This window comes from Phocoena sinus, chromosome 4 (genome assembly GCF_008692025.1).
Source record: "Phocoena sinus isolate mPhoSin1 chromosome 4, mPhoSin1.pri, whole genome shotgun sequence".
NCBI lineage: Eukaryota > Metazoa > Chordata > Mammalia > Artiodactyla > Phocoenidae > Phocoena > Phocoena sinus.
This window is the reverse complement of record NC_045766.1, coordinates 15,366,823-15,382,160: the sequence shown is the minus strand read 5'-3', so window position 1 is coordinate 15,382,160 and position 15,338 is coordinate 15,366,823. Positions and strand designations below refer to the sequence as shown.

Below are 15,338 nucleotides of genomic sequence, written 5' to 3'. Positions count from 1 at the left end.
CAGAAAGACCTGCGTTAGAATTACAGCTCTGCTCTTGACAGGATAATTGGAACAGGTGTCTTAACCTAAGTCTCAGTTTTTTTCACCTGTAAAATGGCATAATAACCTGTTTCAAGAGGTTGGTTGGTTGGTTGATTTTAGATTAATTGAAGCTAATAACCTGAAACTTAGAATACCATATGTGGGTACTTAATACATGTTGGTAGTTTTTGAATAATCTGTTGCTCAAGAAATTACAGTGGATATGAAAGAGCTTCAGCATGCTAGGTCGTAGATCAAAGAATTTTAGAATTCTCCTTAAAGGTTATCTAGTCCAACCCACTCACTTTAAGTTCCAGAGAGATCAAAGTGACCTGAATTTACAAAGTCACATTGGTAGAGCCGGTTAGTATCTAAGATAGGAAAAAAAAAAAAGCTAAAGAAAACCCTTCTAAACTTGCTGAGTGCTTACTGTGTTCCAAGTGCTTTACACACATTAAACCCATTTAATGCTTATAGCAGCCCTAGGCAGTAGGTTCTCTCCTTATCTTCATTTTCTGAGGAGCAAGCTGAGGCTCAGAGAATCCAACCAACTTGCCAAGGCCGGACAGCTAAGTGGTGGAGCTGGGTTGCAAACCCGTGCTCTTGCTTCTTTGGCTTCTTTGTCAAACTGTCTCTTAACACATTTCCTAGTCAAAGTTAGTGCTGAGTGTTATGAGAACGCCTGAGGCTAGCACATGAGTTATAATGGCTAATGTCCAGATAACATGCCAGTAAAAAAGCTGTACTGCATTAGAATGGGCATTTTTTAAGCTCTAATTTAATCTTTTAATTAGAGTAAATATAAAGTAAACAGTTACTCTCCATGTATATTTTTCCCAGTTTTATTGAGATATAATTGACATACATCACTGTATAAGTTTAAGGTGTACAGCATAATGGTTTGATTTACATACATTGTGAAATGATTATCACAATAAATTTACTTAGCATCCATCATTTCATATGGATACAATAGAAAGAGAGAGCAAAAAAATAAAAAAATTTTTTCCTTGTGATGAGACCTCTTAGGATTTACTTTCTTAACAACTCTCACATATATCATACAGTTAACATATTGTGTTAAATAACATATAAAGTACACCGTGCTGTACGTTATATCCCTAGTGTTTATCTTATAACTGGAAGTTTGTACCTTTTGACTACCTCCTCCAGTTCCTCCTCCCTCCTGCCTCTGATAATAACAAATCTGATCTCTTTTCTTACGATTAAAAAAAAAAATTGATTCTTTAGATTCTATATACATATAAGTGAGATCATAGAATATCTCATAGTCTTTCTCTGTCTGACTTATTTCACTTAGTATAAGACCCTCAAAGTCTATCCATGTTGTTGCAAATGGCAGGATTTCCTTATTTTTTATGGCTAAATGGTGTTCCATTATGTGTGTGGGGTGTGTGTGTGTGTGTGTGTGTGTGTGCACGCACATGTGTTTTCAGCACTTCTTTATGCAGAATGGACATTTTTAGTCTATGGCCACACCACCCTGAATGCGCGATCTCGTCAGAATGGACATTTTTAAAATGAAAAGTTAGTCCCTTGTTAGCTTTGGTGTTTTGATACATTTGTCAGTTCTTACATATCCAGTTATACCTTCATGTAATTTTAAAGCCAAAGAAGACTTCAGAGACACTAGTTCAACCTAGTCATTATATAATATGAGGAGACTGGGACCTGGAGTGGTCACCTAAGCGTGCATAGGCAGTCAGTGAGGAATGCAGAATAGGTGGTTCCTGGCCCCTAGGGAGGTGGCGCTGCCTGTACCACGGCACTTCATCTGTTAGTGCTTAAAGGCAGAATGTTGGTCAAGTGTGACGGGGTCTGTGGAGCCCACTAAGGTTAATGATTAGCCGATATTCAGAATAATCCCATACCGTCTCCATTTTCTTTAATATATACATGAAAATTAACAGTTGATGTAATTTTCTATTCTGTTTTAGACTTAAGTTTAATATAGTACCACCCTTTTTATTTGGTGGTCATACTTCTGGCCACCCTAATCATCCGGTTTACATTCGTGACTCTTTAATATGTGATCCTAATATATTTATATGATTTTCCAGCTTACTACATTTTGAAAACTGTCTGCCACAGAAAATATACATGTACTGTATATGTTAATGGGTGTTACTGGGAAGAAAATGTTCCTTTATGAGGGTGTAAATTATTGGATCAGACAGGTTTTGTTACTCTGAAACTCCTCAGAGCCTTTGCACTCTGCTAATGTGCACTGTGAACCTCCACAGAGGTTATAATATGTAGCTTTCCCCAGACTTCTTGACCACAGAAACCCTTTTTCGTTGAGCATCTATCTGTAAGTAATACCCATTGGCTAATATAGGCGTAGACTATTGATTGATGAATATAGTGATGATTACCAGAATAGTAATATAGCATTTATTATATATATATATATATTTTAACATCTTTATTGGAGTATAATTGCTTTACAATGTTGTGTTGGTTTCTGATGTATAACAAACTGAATCAGCTGTATGTATACATATATCCCCATATCCCCTCCCTCTTGCATCTCTCTCCCACCCTCCCTATCCCACCTCTCTAGGTGGTCACAAAGCACTGATCTGATCTCCCTGCGCTATGCAGCTTCTTCCCACTAGCTATCTATATGTTTATTATCTTGCAACAAATACCTTGTTACTTAGTTCAGGGACTTTTCTGTTAGAACATAAAGCTATGTGAGAAAAAATTCAGAAAATATAATTTGGTATTTAAGGATTTTCATGGAAAAGAAAGAATTTCTAAAGCATCTTTTATCTCCTTTTTAATTCAGAACTTGAAGAAGTAAAAACTTCATCCTTGGACAAAAACACTAGCAGAACTATTTGTAAGTGTTACTGTATTATCTTTTTCCATCATTAGGGATGAAAAATGATGGATTGCAAATGAACATGGTTTTGTGTAGCTTGGATGTTTTGTGGTTTCCAGTTTGTCAGAAGATTAAATGAACGCCATGCTGCTTATTTCACTGATGTTTTGTAGATAGGTATGTTCAGATGAAACTATTAGAATATTGAAAATTTTGTAAAGCAAAATTCATACATTTTTCATGTGATCTAAAAAACTTCTTTAAGCAAGAATTTATATCATCATTTCAAATGATCATAATTAAAGTATGAACGTGAAATATGTGTAAGATCTTCATCTGTTTAACAGAAGGATAGAAAATCTAATTCATGGCCTGGGTAACCCTCAGCTAGTTTCATCCAGGTGAAAATACAGGCTTAAATATCCACATTGTTTAAACCTACAGAGCAGAAACTTGAAGGAGATTTTTATTTTTTGATAATGGTTGTGTAAGGTAGTATAACTTAGACTTCTTCTTCCTTTTCTGACATGGATACATTATTAACTCCTACTCTTCCTGAATTTAATAGCAGTATCTTAAAATGTTACTAGATTCTTTTTATGGAAGTAAACTAAAACAAAATTGGGGGAGGGAATTTCAAGTATGCAGAAGTCAAGAGAATGTTTTGATGAACCCCCATGTGACCATCACCCTGCTTCAGTAATGATCAACATTTGCCAGTCCTGTACCGTTGATTCCTTCCTCCTTTTTCAGTTGGGTGCGTGGGTGGGGAAGGATAGAGTAGTAATTTAAAGCACATCTTAGGCATCATATCATTTCACCCCATAAATGTTTCAGGGTAGGTAATTTTTTAAAACGCCATTAAAAAAACAAGCCACAATCACCCAACACCTATTCACTTGTATTTGATTTATCACATGTAACAAAATTAACTCCTTAATATCTTCTGATAGCTAGTCCATGTTCAAATTAACCTGATTGTCTCAAAATTGTCTTTGTATAGTTTCTTCCCTGAATCAGGATCCAAATGAAGCCTACACACACTGTATTTGGTTGACATGTATTTTATATTAATCAGAAACCACCCCCTTCCCTTCAATGTCATTTATTTGTTGAAGAAATTGAGTCATTTGTCTCACAGAATTTTCCACATCTGCATTTTTGTGGTATCATTTAACATGTTTTTCTCTCTTCTAAACTGGTAGTTAGATTTTGTACTTCGTTAGGTTGAGAACTAACTCTTGGCTAGAATAGTTCATAGATGGTAGTATGTGCTTCCTATTTTATCTTTTTTATCGCCTCAAGAGGCACAAAGCATCTGGTTGTCTCAAAGTAGACCATTTTTGAAGGTAAAATAATATGAGATTTGTCTGCCTTTTAGAAATATTTCATTTGGATTTGTCTTTGAGAAGAAAATAAAACTATTTTTTAAAATATTGCTGCTCTCCAACTTTACTTGTAAAATTCTGGTGATTTTATCTGTCTCTTTTATGCTAGTAGGGTTATTATTTCTGACAAGCAGAATACAGTATTGCTTATCCTTGGTCTCTGTCTGCCTCTTCGTTGCTCCCTCTCTCCTTCCCTCCCTTTCTGTGTATTCATCCATCTAACTTTTACTGAGAGGCTATGATGTGCCAGGTGGTATGATTGAGGCAGAGGATTAAACTGAACAAAGCAGACTCTGTAAGCCCCCATGGGTTTCTAATGTAGCAGAGGAAATGGAGTTGCAGTACCAGTGACAACAGTATCTTGTGGCAGGCTGTGATGAGGCCAGCACAAGGGGCTTTGGAAATCCTGAGGAGGGGGCAAGTAACCTCCTCTGGGAATGAGGATGAGCTTCCTGAGGAGGGTGGCATCTCGTCTGAGACCTGAAGGGTGACTAGGTGGTGGCAGGTGAAATGTCAAAGTGAGGGAATGGGAACAGTGCATACACAAGCCTTGGAATTTGGAGGTAGTCAGGCGGGGCGCATTTGGGGACCTGCCCAGCAGAGCGGTACCCTCTCCTCTGCCTTGGAGTGTGCTGAGATGGATACTGCCAACATCAGCCTTTGGGACCTTCCTTTCCCACCCCTTCAAGGTTGAACGGCCTGTGCCATTCTTAAGGAAAGTCATACCTTCATTCAGGCTGCTGTCAAGTCTAGCCGCCCTAGAAGCCATTCGGTCTCTCTGCATTGATCTGTTCTGGTTTATTATTTGTTGATTCAAAGTTTAACTTTTAGAAAGCAATCTTATTTTTAAGTTTTTGAAAGCTATGACTTTTATCTTTTGTCCTGACCTATCCCCATAACTCCACATTTGTATTTCTGTCAATTTGACATCTCCATGTAGATGTGTACTAGGTACTCTTGGACAAAACAAAACTCTTGATTCTCTGTTTCCCCAACCTGCTTCTTTTTTCTGCTTGTAAAGGTACCTTATCCACCTAATTCTTTAAGCCAAAGCTTTGCTTCCTCTTTTTCTTTCTACCCCGGTTCAATCCATTAGCAAACTCTGTTGACTCTGCTTCCCAATCCGTGAACTTCTCACCTTCACCATAACACTCCTGTCCAAGCCACTGCTCTCTCTTTCTTGGACTGCTGTAGTAACCTGATTTGTTCCTGCTTCTGCTTTTGCTCCTCCCCACAGTATTCTTTATACAGCATGCAGAGTCATCTTTGTTTCTTTTATTTTCACGTATGATCATGTGTATCATTCCTTTGGTTGAAGCCTTGCAGTGACTTCCCATATCATTTAGGATAAAATCCAAATTCTTCACTAGAATTCTGATGTGAGTACTCATCAAAACTTACATGAATCTCCAGTTACACCAGTTCTGTTTCTATTTCTCTGTCTTCCATTCTGCTTGCTCTTACATGTGGATCTTTGTTTCTGTGTCTCTTTCTCAGTTGTTTCTGTGTGTATGTATATACATGTGTCTCTGTGTCTTTGAATTATTTCCCCTATTGCTGAGGCTTTCTTTCTTTTTGAATAGTATTAAGGTGACTGTTATTTTATTTCATGAGTATAGTCTTGTTTTCCTGCTTTTATCTTTAAAAACAGATAAGCAAAATAATTTCTGTTACTCTCAAAAGTGAAAAAGATGAAAGGTTTGTTTGTTTTACCTGTGGGTCGCTCTACTGTATATCCCTCCCCCTGTGAGTTAGTGGTCATCGGCAACAAAGATGTCTGATCTCTCCGTGTCACTGTTGAGGAAGGGTCTGTAGAGCTTGCTGTCCAGTATGGTAATTACTAGCCACGTGTGGTTATTTAACATTAAATTAATTGAAATGAAATAACATTAAAACTTCAGTTCCTCCATTGTACTAGCAACATTTCAAGTGCTTAATAGCCACAGGTGGCCAGTGGCTGCTGTATTGGAATGCACCCTATAGAGCATTCCCCTATTGGACAGCACTGCTATAGATGTTTTATTATATGTATACCACTTGTAAATTTTACTCATTAACCAAAAGTTCTATTTAAAATCCCTCTTTTACTACAACAAAAACACTTTTTAAATTGTGTGAATTTATATCATCATGCTACTGGTAACATCTTATCAAAGAATGGACACATGAAATGAAAATGTTTTACAAAGAACAGGGTACTCATTGTGTATATTAGGTCATAAAGCAATTGATGATATTTGTTTAAAAAGCTTAATGTGCTGTTCATTTTTATTTCAGATGATCCTGTACATGCAGCTCCAACCACTTCTACACGTGTATTTTATATCAGCGTAGGGGTTTGCTGTGCAGTAATATTTCTTGTAGCAATAATATTAGCTGTTTTGCACCTTCATAGTATGAAAAGGATTGAACTGGATGACAGGTATCGTATATATTTTGGGAAAGGAAAAAAATAAAAGCAGTTGTTTGCATTTACATGGGAGCCCACACACACCCATGCCCACTGGTGCACAGTGGTGCAGGGGAAGAAGGGTGGGAGGCTTTCCCTAGCCAAGGGAAAAAATACTTGAAAAAATACTGTCTTTGTGTTTCTCTAATTTTATTTTTAAAAATCTGTGAAGTCAGAAATTAGTTTATTAGTTGGTGGAGAAGTAGTAGAGATCAGTTTTCTCCCTATCGCCTTTGACATGACTCTCTTCTAGACTCTTAGTACCTTTTTGAAATAGCCCTGTTTCTTCCTCCTAGTTTGTCCCTCCATCACTATCCATCCTTCTATCCATCCATCCATCCATCCAATTTATTAACATTTATTGAGAACCTGCTATGATTTAAATCATTAGTTCTCAACCTGGTCACACATTAGAGCCACGGGTAAGCTTTTAAAATAAATCAGAACTTAGGTACCCCCTTCCAGAAATTCTGATGTCATTGGTCTAGGGTGGTGTTTGAGCGTCAGTATTTTTCTTAGAGCTTTCTGGATGAGTCTAATGTGTAGGCTTTGAGATACACTGGATTAGATGTTATGCTAAGTGCTAGGAATAAAAAAAAAATAATGATATACTTCATGGCTTCAAGTATTTAATCTTTGACATTAACCCATATTATAAAAGTTTGTAAATTTGATGATTGTGGTATGTGTATTATAGTGTGGGAATAAAACAAGTGCCCGTCCCAGCCTGGGTGAGTCAAGATGACCAGGAGGACGTTATAGCCAGGATAGGGTGAGAGGTAAAGATGGAATCATAGACAGGTTTATTTTCCTAGTGCATAGTTCTTGTTTCCCTCCTCAGTGATTCCCAGTTGCTGACTGAAGACATTCTCAGCTTCGTGACTTGGCTTTCAAGGCACCCTCCTTTACAGTCTGGAGATGAGCCTGCCTTGTCTCTCATCCTTACTTCACGCTCCAGTTAAATGATTATTTGTTCCTCACTTTTGCCCTACACTTTGCCCTCCAGGACTTTTGTTCATGCTTCCCTTTGCCCACAGGGCTCCCTGCGTTTTCCACTGGTTCAAACCGTTCTTCACATTTCAACTCCATTGCCGTCTCTTCTATGAACTCTTTTTTAAGCCTCCCAACCATCAATTTCTCCCTCCTCTCTTTGTCTCTCTCCTTCCCTCTCCGTTTCTCTGTCTCTCTGGTAGCAATTATTTTACTTTTTCCTTCTAAAATCAGTTTTTGTGTATTTGTCTCTCCTGCTGGAATGTAAGCTTTTCCCATTTAGGGAACAGTGCATCTTACTGCTGACTTCCCAGTCCTACGTGGTGCCATACATACAGTGGGTAAGCATATGTGTGGCAGTAACAAAAGCACAAGGGGATGGGGATCTTGGTTGGATTAATTCCTGCCCCTAACTACTCTCTGTCCCCTCTGTTACCCTTTCTTTATCTGAGTAGAGAAAGAAGAGGGAGGAGGTCAGAGTGAGAAGGGAAATTCACGGGTGGGGTGTTTCAGAGTATGTTTTGTATATATGGTTGTGTTACTTACAATCGGGTTTTGTAGAGAAAGTACTGAGGGGGAAGTGAAGTAACAGGAACATTTTGATGGGACTCTGAGAGAGGATATGGCAGAGTTAGAGGTCACTGGAAGGCATGGCATTTAGTAGTCTGTCTTGATAAACACATTCTCCTTGAATGCTTGCTTGTGGGTGGGTGGGGGGCTCTGAACCCACAGAGATCAGTGTTGTGCAAGAACTTCAGAATCCATGGGGCTTATACCTTTGCTGCTGAAATAATTTGTTACCACCCATGAATTGGTGTTCCAATTCTCTAGTTTTCAGGCAGATGTTTCCAGACATTGCCTGAATAGAAGCAGCCTTCATCATCACTTGTTTTCAGAGTACAGCCTAGTGGTTAAGAGCATGGACTGGAGCCAGCACGTCTCTGAATTCTGTCTGTGCTACAGGCCCAGATAGAGGAAGTTTTGTAGCTGCTTTATGTCTCAGTTTTCCTCATCTCTAAAGCAGAGATGATCATGGCACATACTTTGTAGGCGTGTTGCGAAGTTTTAGTGAAATAAAAGTGTAAACTCTTAGAACAAGCCTGGCATATAGTAAGTGCCATTATTATGATTTTTCTTTTCATAAAGTTGCAGTGTGTTGGTAGTGATGGGCTAATTTCTTCTTCATCTCTTTCCTGTTCTACTAGCTGTTATTTATTACATGCCAGGCAAGCTAATAGTGGTGACTAGAAAGTTCCCCTCCAGTAATCTAATAGCATTTAAGAGACACTGCTTCTTCCCTCTGTGCTGGGGTCACTGAGTTAACAATGGCTACCATTTCATTGAGTGCTATTTACCAGTACTGTACCAAGCACTTTACATGTATTATCTTATTTGACACTCACAGCCATTTATGGGTATGGTACTGTCCTTGTTTTAAAGATAAAGAAACAGGCTTGAAGAGATTAAATAACTTTTTCAGGGTTGCACTTCTAGGACCAGGGCCGAGCAACAGGAGGGACTCATTATTGTTGTAATAGCTGTATTGTAATACCTCAGTACTGTAATTGTATAAAGCACTTGTTATATGCCAGGCACTGTTCCATGTGCTTTTACATCCATTAATCCTCTTAATCCTCACAGCAGCCCTGTGAGGTTTGATGGGACCCATGGCTCCATGGAATTGCACAGGGATGGTACAGAGTTCTTCCATTCCTGACACTCAGGAACCAGAGTCCTCTTATACACAGAGCTTATTTAGAGGCAGAGAATAAAACTGCCTGAGGTGTGCTCATGCCAGGGGCAGTTGGAGCCCAAGTGTGTGACTTTCCCTCTCCTGACACTATAAGCTCATCTTCTCAGTCTCTGTGTTGTGCCAGATGAGTGTATTCTGGAGATGCAGAGCTTTTGTAAAGTCCTTCCACAGAGGGATTGATCTGCCCCCTGTCTATACTGTAGTCTTTCCCTGTTAGCTTGCAACTATAGGAGAGTTCACTCCTTTGTGGGATACATGAACTTGGTATTTGGCAATATCTTCATTTTCCATTATCTGCATTGCCCCATCACCCTTGCCATTACTGGTGACAGGGTCCCTTTTATTTCCCCTTATTCATTTCTGTATTCCCCTTATTCAGTGTCTAACAGGTATCACTGAATGAATGTTGCATGAAGAATTTGTTGAATGAGGAATGAGTAGAGAGAGACAGGAAACCATTCTGTTAGAGCAATAATTCTTTCCCTCTTTCAGTATATATCAATAGCTCATGTCAGCAGCAACTCTTCTGTGTGGTTTATAGCTTTCTATTCCAAGGAAGGGTGTTTTTCTCTGTTTATTTTTTTTATTTTTTATTTTTTTAACTTTATTTATTTATTATTTATTTTTGGCTATGTTGGGTCCTCGTTGCTGTGCGCGGGCTTTCTTCAGTTGGTGCGAGCGGGGGCTACCCTTCTTTGCGGTGCACGAGCTTCTCACTGCGGTGGCCTCTCCCGCTGCGAAGCACGGGCTCCAGACGTGCAGGCTTCAGTAGTTGTGGCACACGGGCTCAGCAGCCGTGGCTCGCGGGCTCTAGGGCGCAGGCTCAGCAGTTGTGGCGCACGGGCCCAGTTGCTCCGCGGCATGTGGGATCCTTCCAGACCAGGGCTCGAACCCGTGTCCCCTGCACCGGCAGGCGGACTCCCAACCACTGTGCCACCAGGGAAGTCCCTCTCTGTTTATTGATTGATTGATTCAGTAAGTGTTAATTGAGCTCTCACTAAGAGTTGGGCCCACTTGAGGCCTCTTGTGCCAGGCCCTGGCTTAAGTGCTGGGAAGGGAGGAGTGAACAAATAGGTACCTTTCCTGCCCTCGTGGAGTTTACAGTCTGCTTGGGCAAGATAGATATTAAACCAAAAATCCCTGCTAGAATGTAGGTTTCATGAGGGTAGGGATCTTTGTTTCTTATGTTCACTGCTGTATCCCCAGCACCTGGCACAGTATCTAGCATCTAGTATACACTTAGTAAATAGTTTTTGAATGAATAATTAAATAAATGAATTACACAGAAAAATAGAGAAATAAAAATCATAATAAGCGCTCTGAAGGAAAATGATGATCTTTGCCCTAAGTTCTAACTTCAACGCTAAAGCAAGGTTAATGTCTTCATAACTAATCTTACTTGCTTATGAAAGTCAAATGAGATAATTTATTTAGACTGGTGTTAAAACTATTAAGTGCTAGCAAGTGTACATTTTTATTTCATTTTTTACCTCATGTGATGTAGCTATGTAGACATTGAATTTAATAGGTATCAGGGGTCGATCCCCAACTGCTCCGTGCTTCTCTCATAACAGTAAGTCTGGGCTTTCAAAGGTTTGTTCTGATCACTTAACATTAGTGCTGTGCTCATTGTAGGGACCACTAAATATGGATGAGTGCATAACATCTTTGTATGCCCAGGCTTTTCAGGAATTCTGAGGTGGTACAAGAGTGCCACCTACTGTTGAGCTGCTGAAGAGAAACACAATAACTAGTAAATAATTTGGGGTCTGTGCATATTTCTTCAACCTGTACATTGGTTGCAGGTAATATTTGAATTATACTTTCACATATATTATACAACTTGAGCCTCACAAAAATCCTAGGAGGTAGGTTTTCTTAGTCCCATTTTATGGGTAAGTAAATTGTATTCTATTATTTCCCCCCTCTTTGGGGATGATAATGCTTCTCTCCTCTTCCCATTATTGAATCCTGGACTTTTAACAGATTTGATTTCCGACGTGGTCTTTGAGTAGTATGTACTCAGAACTCCAAAAACAGGTGCCTGGTGGTTCCAGGAATTAAGGATGCATAATATTGGTAATAATATGCATAATTAGTAATAATAACTTGTAAGTGTATGTTTGAGGGCAGGGCATTGCCCTAAAAGGATTATATTTTTCATGTAATCCTTTTAGCAACCTTTTCAGGAGGTAGTATTATGGTTATTTTATCCACGAGGAATTTGAGGCTCCAGAGCATTTTGCCTAAGGTCATACAGCTAGTTAATAAATGGTGGTGCTGGCAGTTTTGATTTCAAGGTTATGCTCTACATCTCTTCACTGTACTGTCCCATACCCACTATATGTGTAGACCTATATAGATCAATTTTTGAGTAGCAGCTTTTTATCATTATGTGTTTTTTTAATCATTAGGTTATGAAAATACAGAACTATTTTGTGGGGTGTGGTGATTTAAACAATTTAGGAAATTTGGGAGCCTCTTATGGGACTTTGCCGATTCTATAGCTAAGGGAGGCATGGAAAGTAGACCTTGCTCCTGAGGGGATGACATCCTGCCTGTGATTTCACTCTTCATGCTGAATTTCTATGCTTCACTTCTCCACTGCTGCAAAACTACAAGGGCTGAGGCAGTGAAATTGGAATGTGTGTAAGGGTGACCCTGGGATAAGGTCGTCGTCCACTGACAAGACAAAAGGACATTAATCTGTAGTAATCTTGAGTATGGGGTTCACATTTAGTTGAGCCTACCATTTTCTGGGTCTCCTCATTACTTAAAGAATATGGCGTAATAGAATGCTTCACGTGCTAGAGATTTCTAATAAGTTCTGTAAATTCTAAAAAGGTGGGATTGGGGAAGTAGAAGAAGCAAAACGTATATGATTAAACAGATTTGAACCAGGTAGGAAGTCCCTTCCCAAGCTTTGAGCACGTTGGCATGTTTGATTTGCTTTCATACTCCATCATCTGTAGGCCATTTGATTTTGGACCATCATTAAAAGAGGCCTGTCCTTATGCTCCTTTTCTTAAAAGCAATCTAATTGAGTGGCATGAGCTCTTTTCCTAAGAGATGGTTCCCTAGCATAACATTTTGTGAGGTTCAGGACTGCTATCTATGGTGTCTGAGGAATACCACATTTGTGAATGACTATGATATGATGAACCTGCCTGGTGGTTGTGGAGATAGAAAGGAAGGAAAAAATAGAGCTCTACATTATGAGGCAGATTAAAATTTCAATATGGAACATTTGTGATAGAGATCCATGCATTATTGTGATCTCCGTTAGGGTTTTAAGCTGGTTATAATAGCTACATGCATTTTGTATGTATGGAAAAAGGAAATTTCTCATTGAAGCTGACTTGCCAAGTATTTCTCTCTTAAAAATTGTTTGCAGCATCAGTGCCAGCAGTAGTTCTCAAGGGCTGTCTCAGCCATCTACCCAGACGACTCAGTATCTGAGAGCCGACACACCCAACAATGCAACTCCTATCACCAGTAAGAGTTAATTTAATTCTAAAGATGGTTTACTAAAATTGTCTATGTTCTGTCTTTCCTTGGTCCTGTGTGGTTAGTTACGTGTGCCATGCTGTGTACATAGAATCTAACATGTACAGAATTAGGCTTTAACTTTTGCTTTCTAGAGCATTGAATGAAACATTCCAAAATTGGAGTATTAAAATTTTAGGTTTAATGGCTAGAATTAGTTTTGGGGAGGTTTCTATAGATTATATTAAGAGGGCTGCTGAACCATCTCTATACAAATTCAGAAGGAGGATTTTCAGGTAGTTAGATAGAATCAGCCACTGATTTCTATGAAGGCAGAGACTTGGATTTTAATGAATTATTTGATGGTCTCATGGGCTGTGGTTAGGACGTTACATTGTCTTCTGATCATGATGGGAAACTAGTTGCCATTAGAGTTGAGAATGGGGTCTGATTTCCTTTTTTTGAACAGGATTTTGATGAAAGTTTTTATACTGTAACATGTAGATGTTTGGGGGAAAATAATCATTCTTAGAGTATAATTTAGACATAATGAGGACTCACTCACCATACAAATAAGAAACTACACAATCATCAGGATAGACAGTGGACTACAAGTCAGGGCTCAACTCAATGGTGCCATTGATTAATGAGGTTCTTGTAGGCAATTAACTATTATCTCCCCTGGGCTGACATTTACTCTCTAGTAAACTAAAATTAAGGAGTATCTGTTCTTCACCCAGTGCCCTCTTGTGGTCTTTCAGTACTGTTTCTCATTAAGAAGTACCAGGATTCTTTGGAGAAACGGATGATTCCAGGACTGGGTCGGGAATGTGTAAGATAAACCTGGGACATTTGCTGAGCCAAAAATCCAGGAAGCTACTAAAGACAAGAGCTCCCCAAAATGGGACCATTGAACATCAGAAAGAATAATGACTGCAGTGGATTGATGAAGTGATGTAAATGTGAAATGTAAAAATGTGTAAAAATCCACAAGTTCGTAATGATACTTTTTAGAAAAATCAGTCATTATGGGAGTTAACCAAGGCACCAAGTTAACTAAGACATTATTATGCCTTACTCTGGCAACTGGCTACCTGAACTATTTCACAGTAACCAGATAGTGCTGGTTTATGAAGGAAAATGTTTTTTTATAGAAGAATCCCAGCTAATAAATGTGGAAGGAACGGTAGAATTAGAAAATCATACTTGCATCCCCTAATAAAATATTTGATTCAGGAAAAGTTCTTTAGTGTTTTAAACTATATGAACAAAGGGAAGTAGGGCACTTTACCATTTGAGGGATCAGAGTTTCACCGCCTGAATCCACTACTGAAACTTAGCATCATTAAAAGTAGGACAGCTAAGTATTTTGTGCTCCCAGATGGAGTATTCTTGTCTCCCCTCCCCCTCCAAGAGTTAACCTGGATCTAATCAAGGCTGTAAAACTGACTTGCAGTTTACAAGAAATACAGGGATAGGGAAACAAGTTAGATGACACTAGAAGAGGCAGTTGCTGGACATTCTCCAGGATAATTGACGCAGTTTCTTTAATAAGATGTGGCAAGAAAAACGAAAGGGAAGGAGGGGGCACTCTAGCTTAAAAGAAATCTAAGAGAAATCATAACAGCAGTTAACATCTCCACCAAGGAAAGAAAGACATAAGCTCCTCAGGAAATATAATGATAGATGTGAGAGTAGTCCAAACTATTTATAAGAAACACATCATTGCTTTTAATGTCTAGCTGTCAAGATTTGCTCATTAGAGTCAATTCTTGATGGTGGATATAACCTTAAAGAGGTAGATAGTAATTTATTATATGTGCTAAAAGCAAATGCATTTTAAAAAGTCAGTGGAAATACATTTATTTGTTGACAAATTTTTTTATTTACCACCAATAAGAAGTTTATTTGTTTTGTAGACATTACCTTAAGGAGATAGATACTTCATTTCTTATGTATGATAAAAACAAATAGTGCTTTTAAGAAAACCCAATGGAAATATATTTGTCTATAAATAAAAGAAGAAAGGAGCGGAAAAAATACTTGAAGACAAAATAGCCAAGAGTTTTCCAAAATAACAAAACACAACAGTCCACAGATGCAAGAAACTCAGAGAACTTCAGGAACGATTAAACACTCATAAATGCACTCATAAATGTTCACATATGCACACACACCTAGACATATCATGGTCAAGGTGCTGATCAGTGGAATCAGGTTTTGTCAGCCTAATCCATCCATTATAAAGGTTTCCAAAGCCTTTCATGTAGTTCTTCTAGCAGCCACTGATGACCGTTGTCCAAGTCCACCCATTCTTTATGGATTTTTCTTCCCCAAAATACTATTCCAATGGGGATACCATTCCAATTTCTGCTTGCTAACACTAACTTTTATTCTGACTTT

At 38.7% G+C, this 15,338-nt stretch overlaps 1 protein-coding gene across 2 annotated transcripts in view; it reads left to right on the top strand.

Moving 5' to 3' along the window:
* RYK (receptor like tyrosine kinase) overlaps nt 1-15,338 on the top strand; it is a 97,696-nt gene that overhangs the window by 43,737 nt on the left and 38,621 nt on the right. For both annotated transcript variants that reach the window (XM_032630099.1, XM_032630100.1), the window contains exons 5-7: nt 2,834-2,887; nt 6,535-6,679; nt 12,844-12,944. In XM_032630099.1, coding sequence (XP_032485990.1) covers nt 2,834-2,887; nt 6,535-6,679; nt 12,844-12,944 — 300 coding nt within the window. The remainder of the gene's footprint in view (nt 1-2,833; nt 2,888-6,534; nt 6,680-12,843; nt 12,945-15,338) is intronic.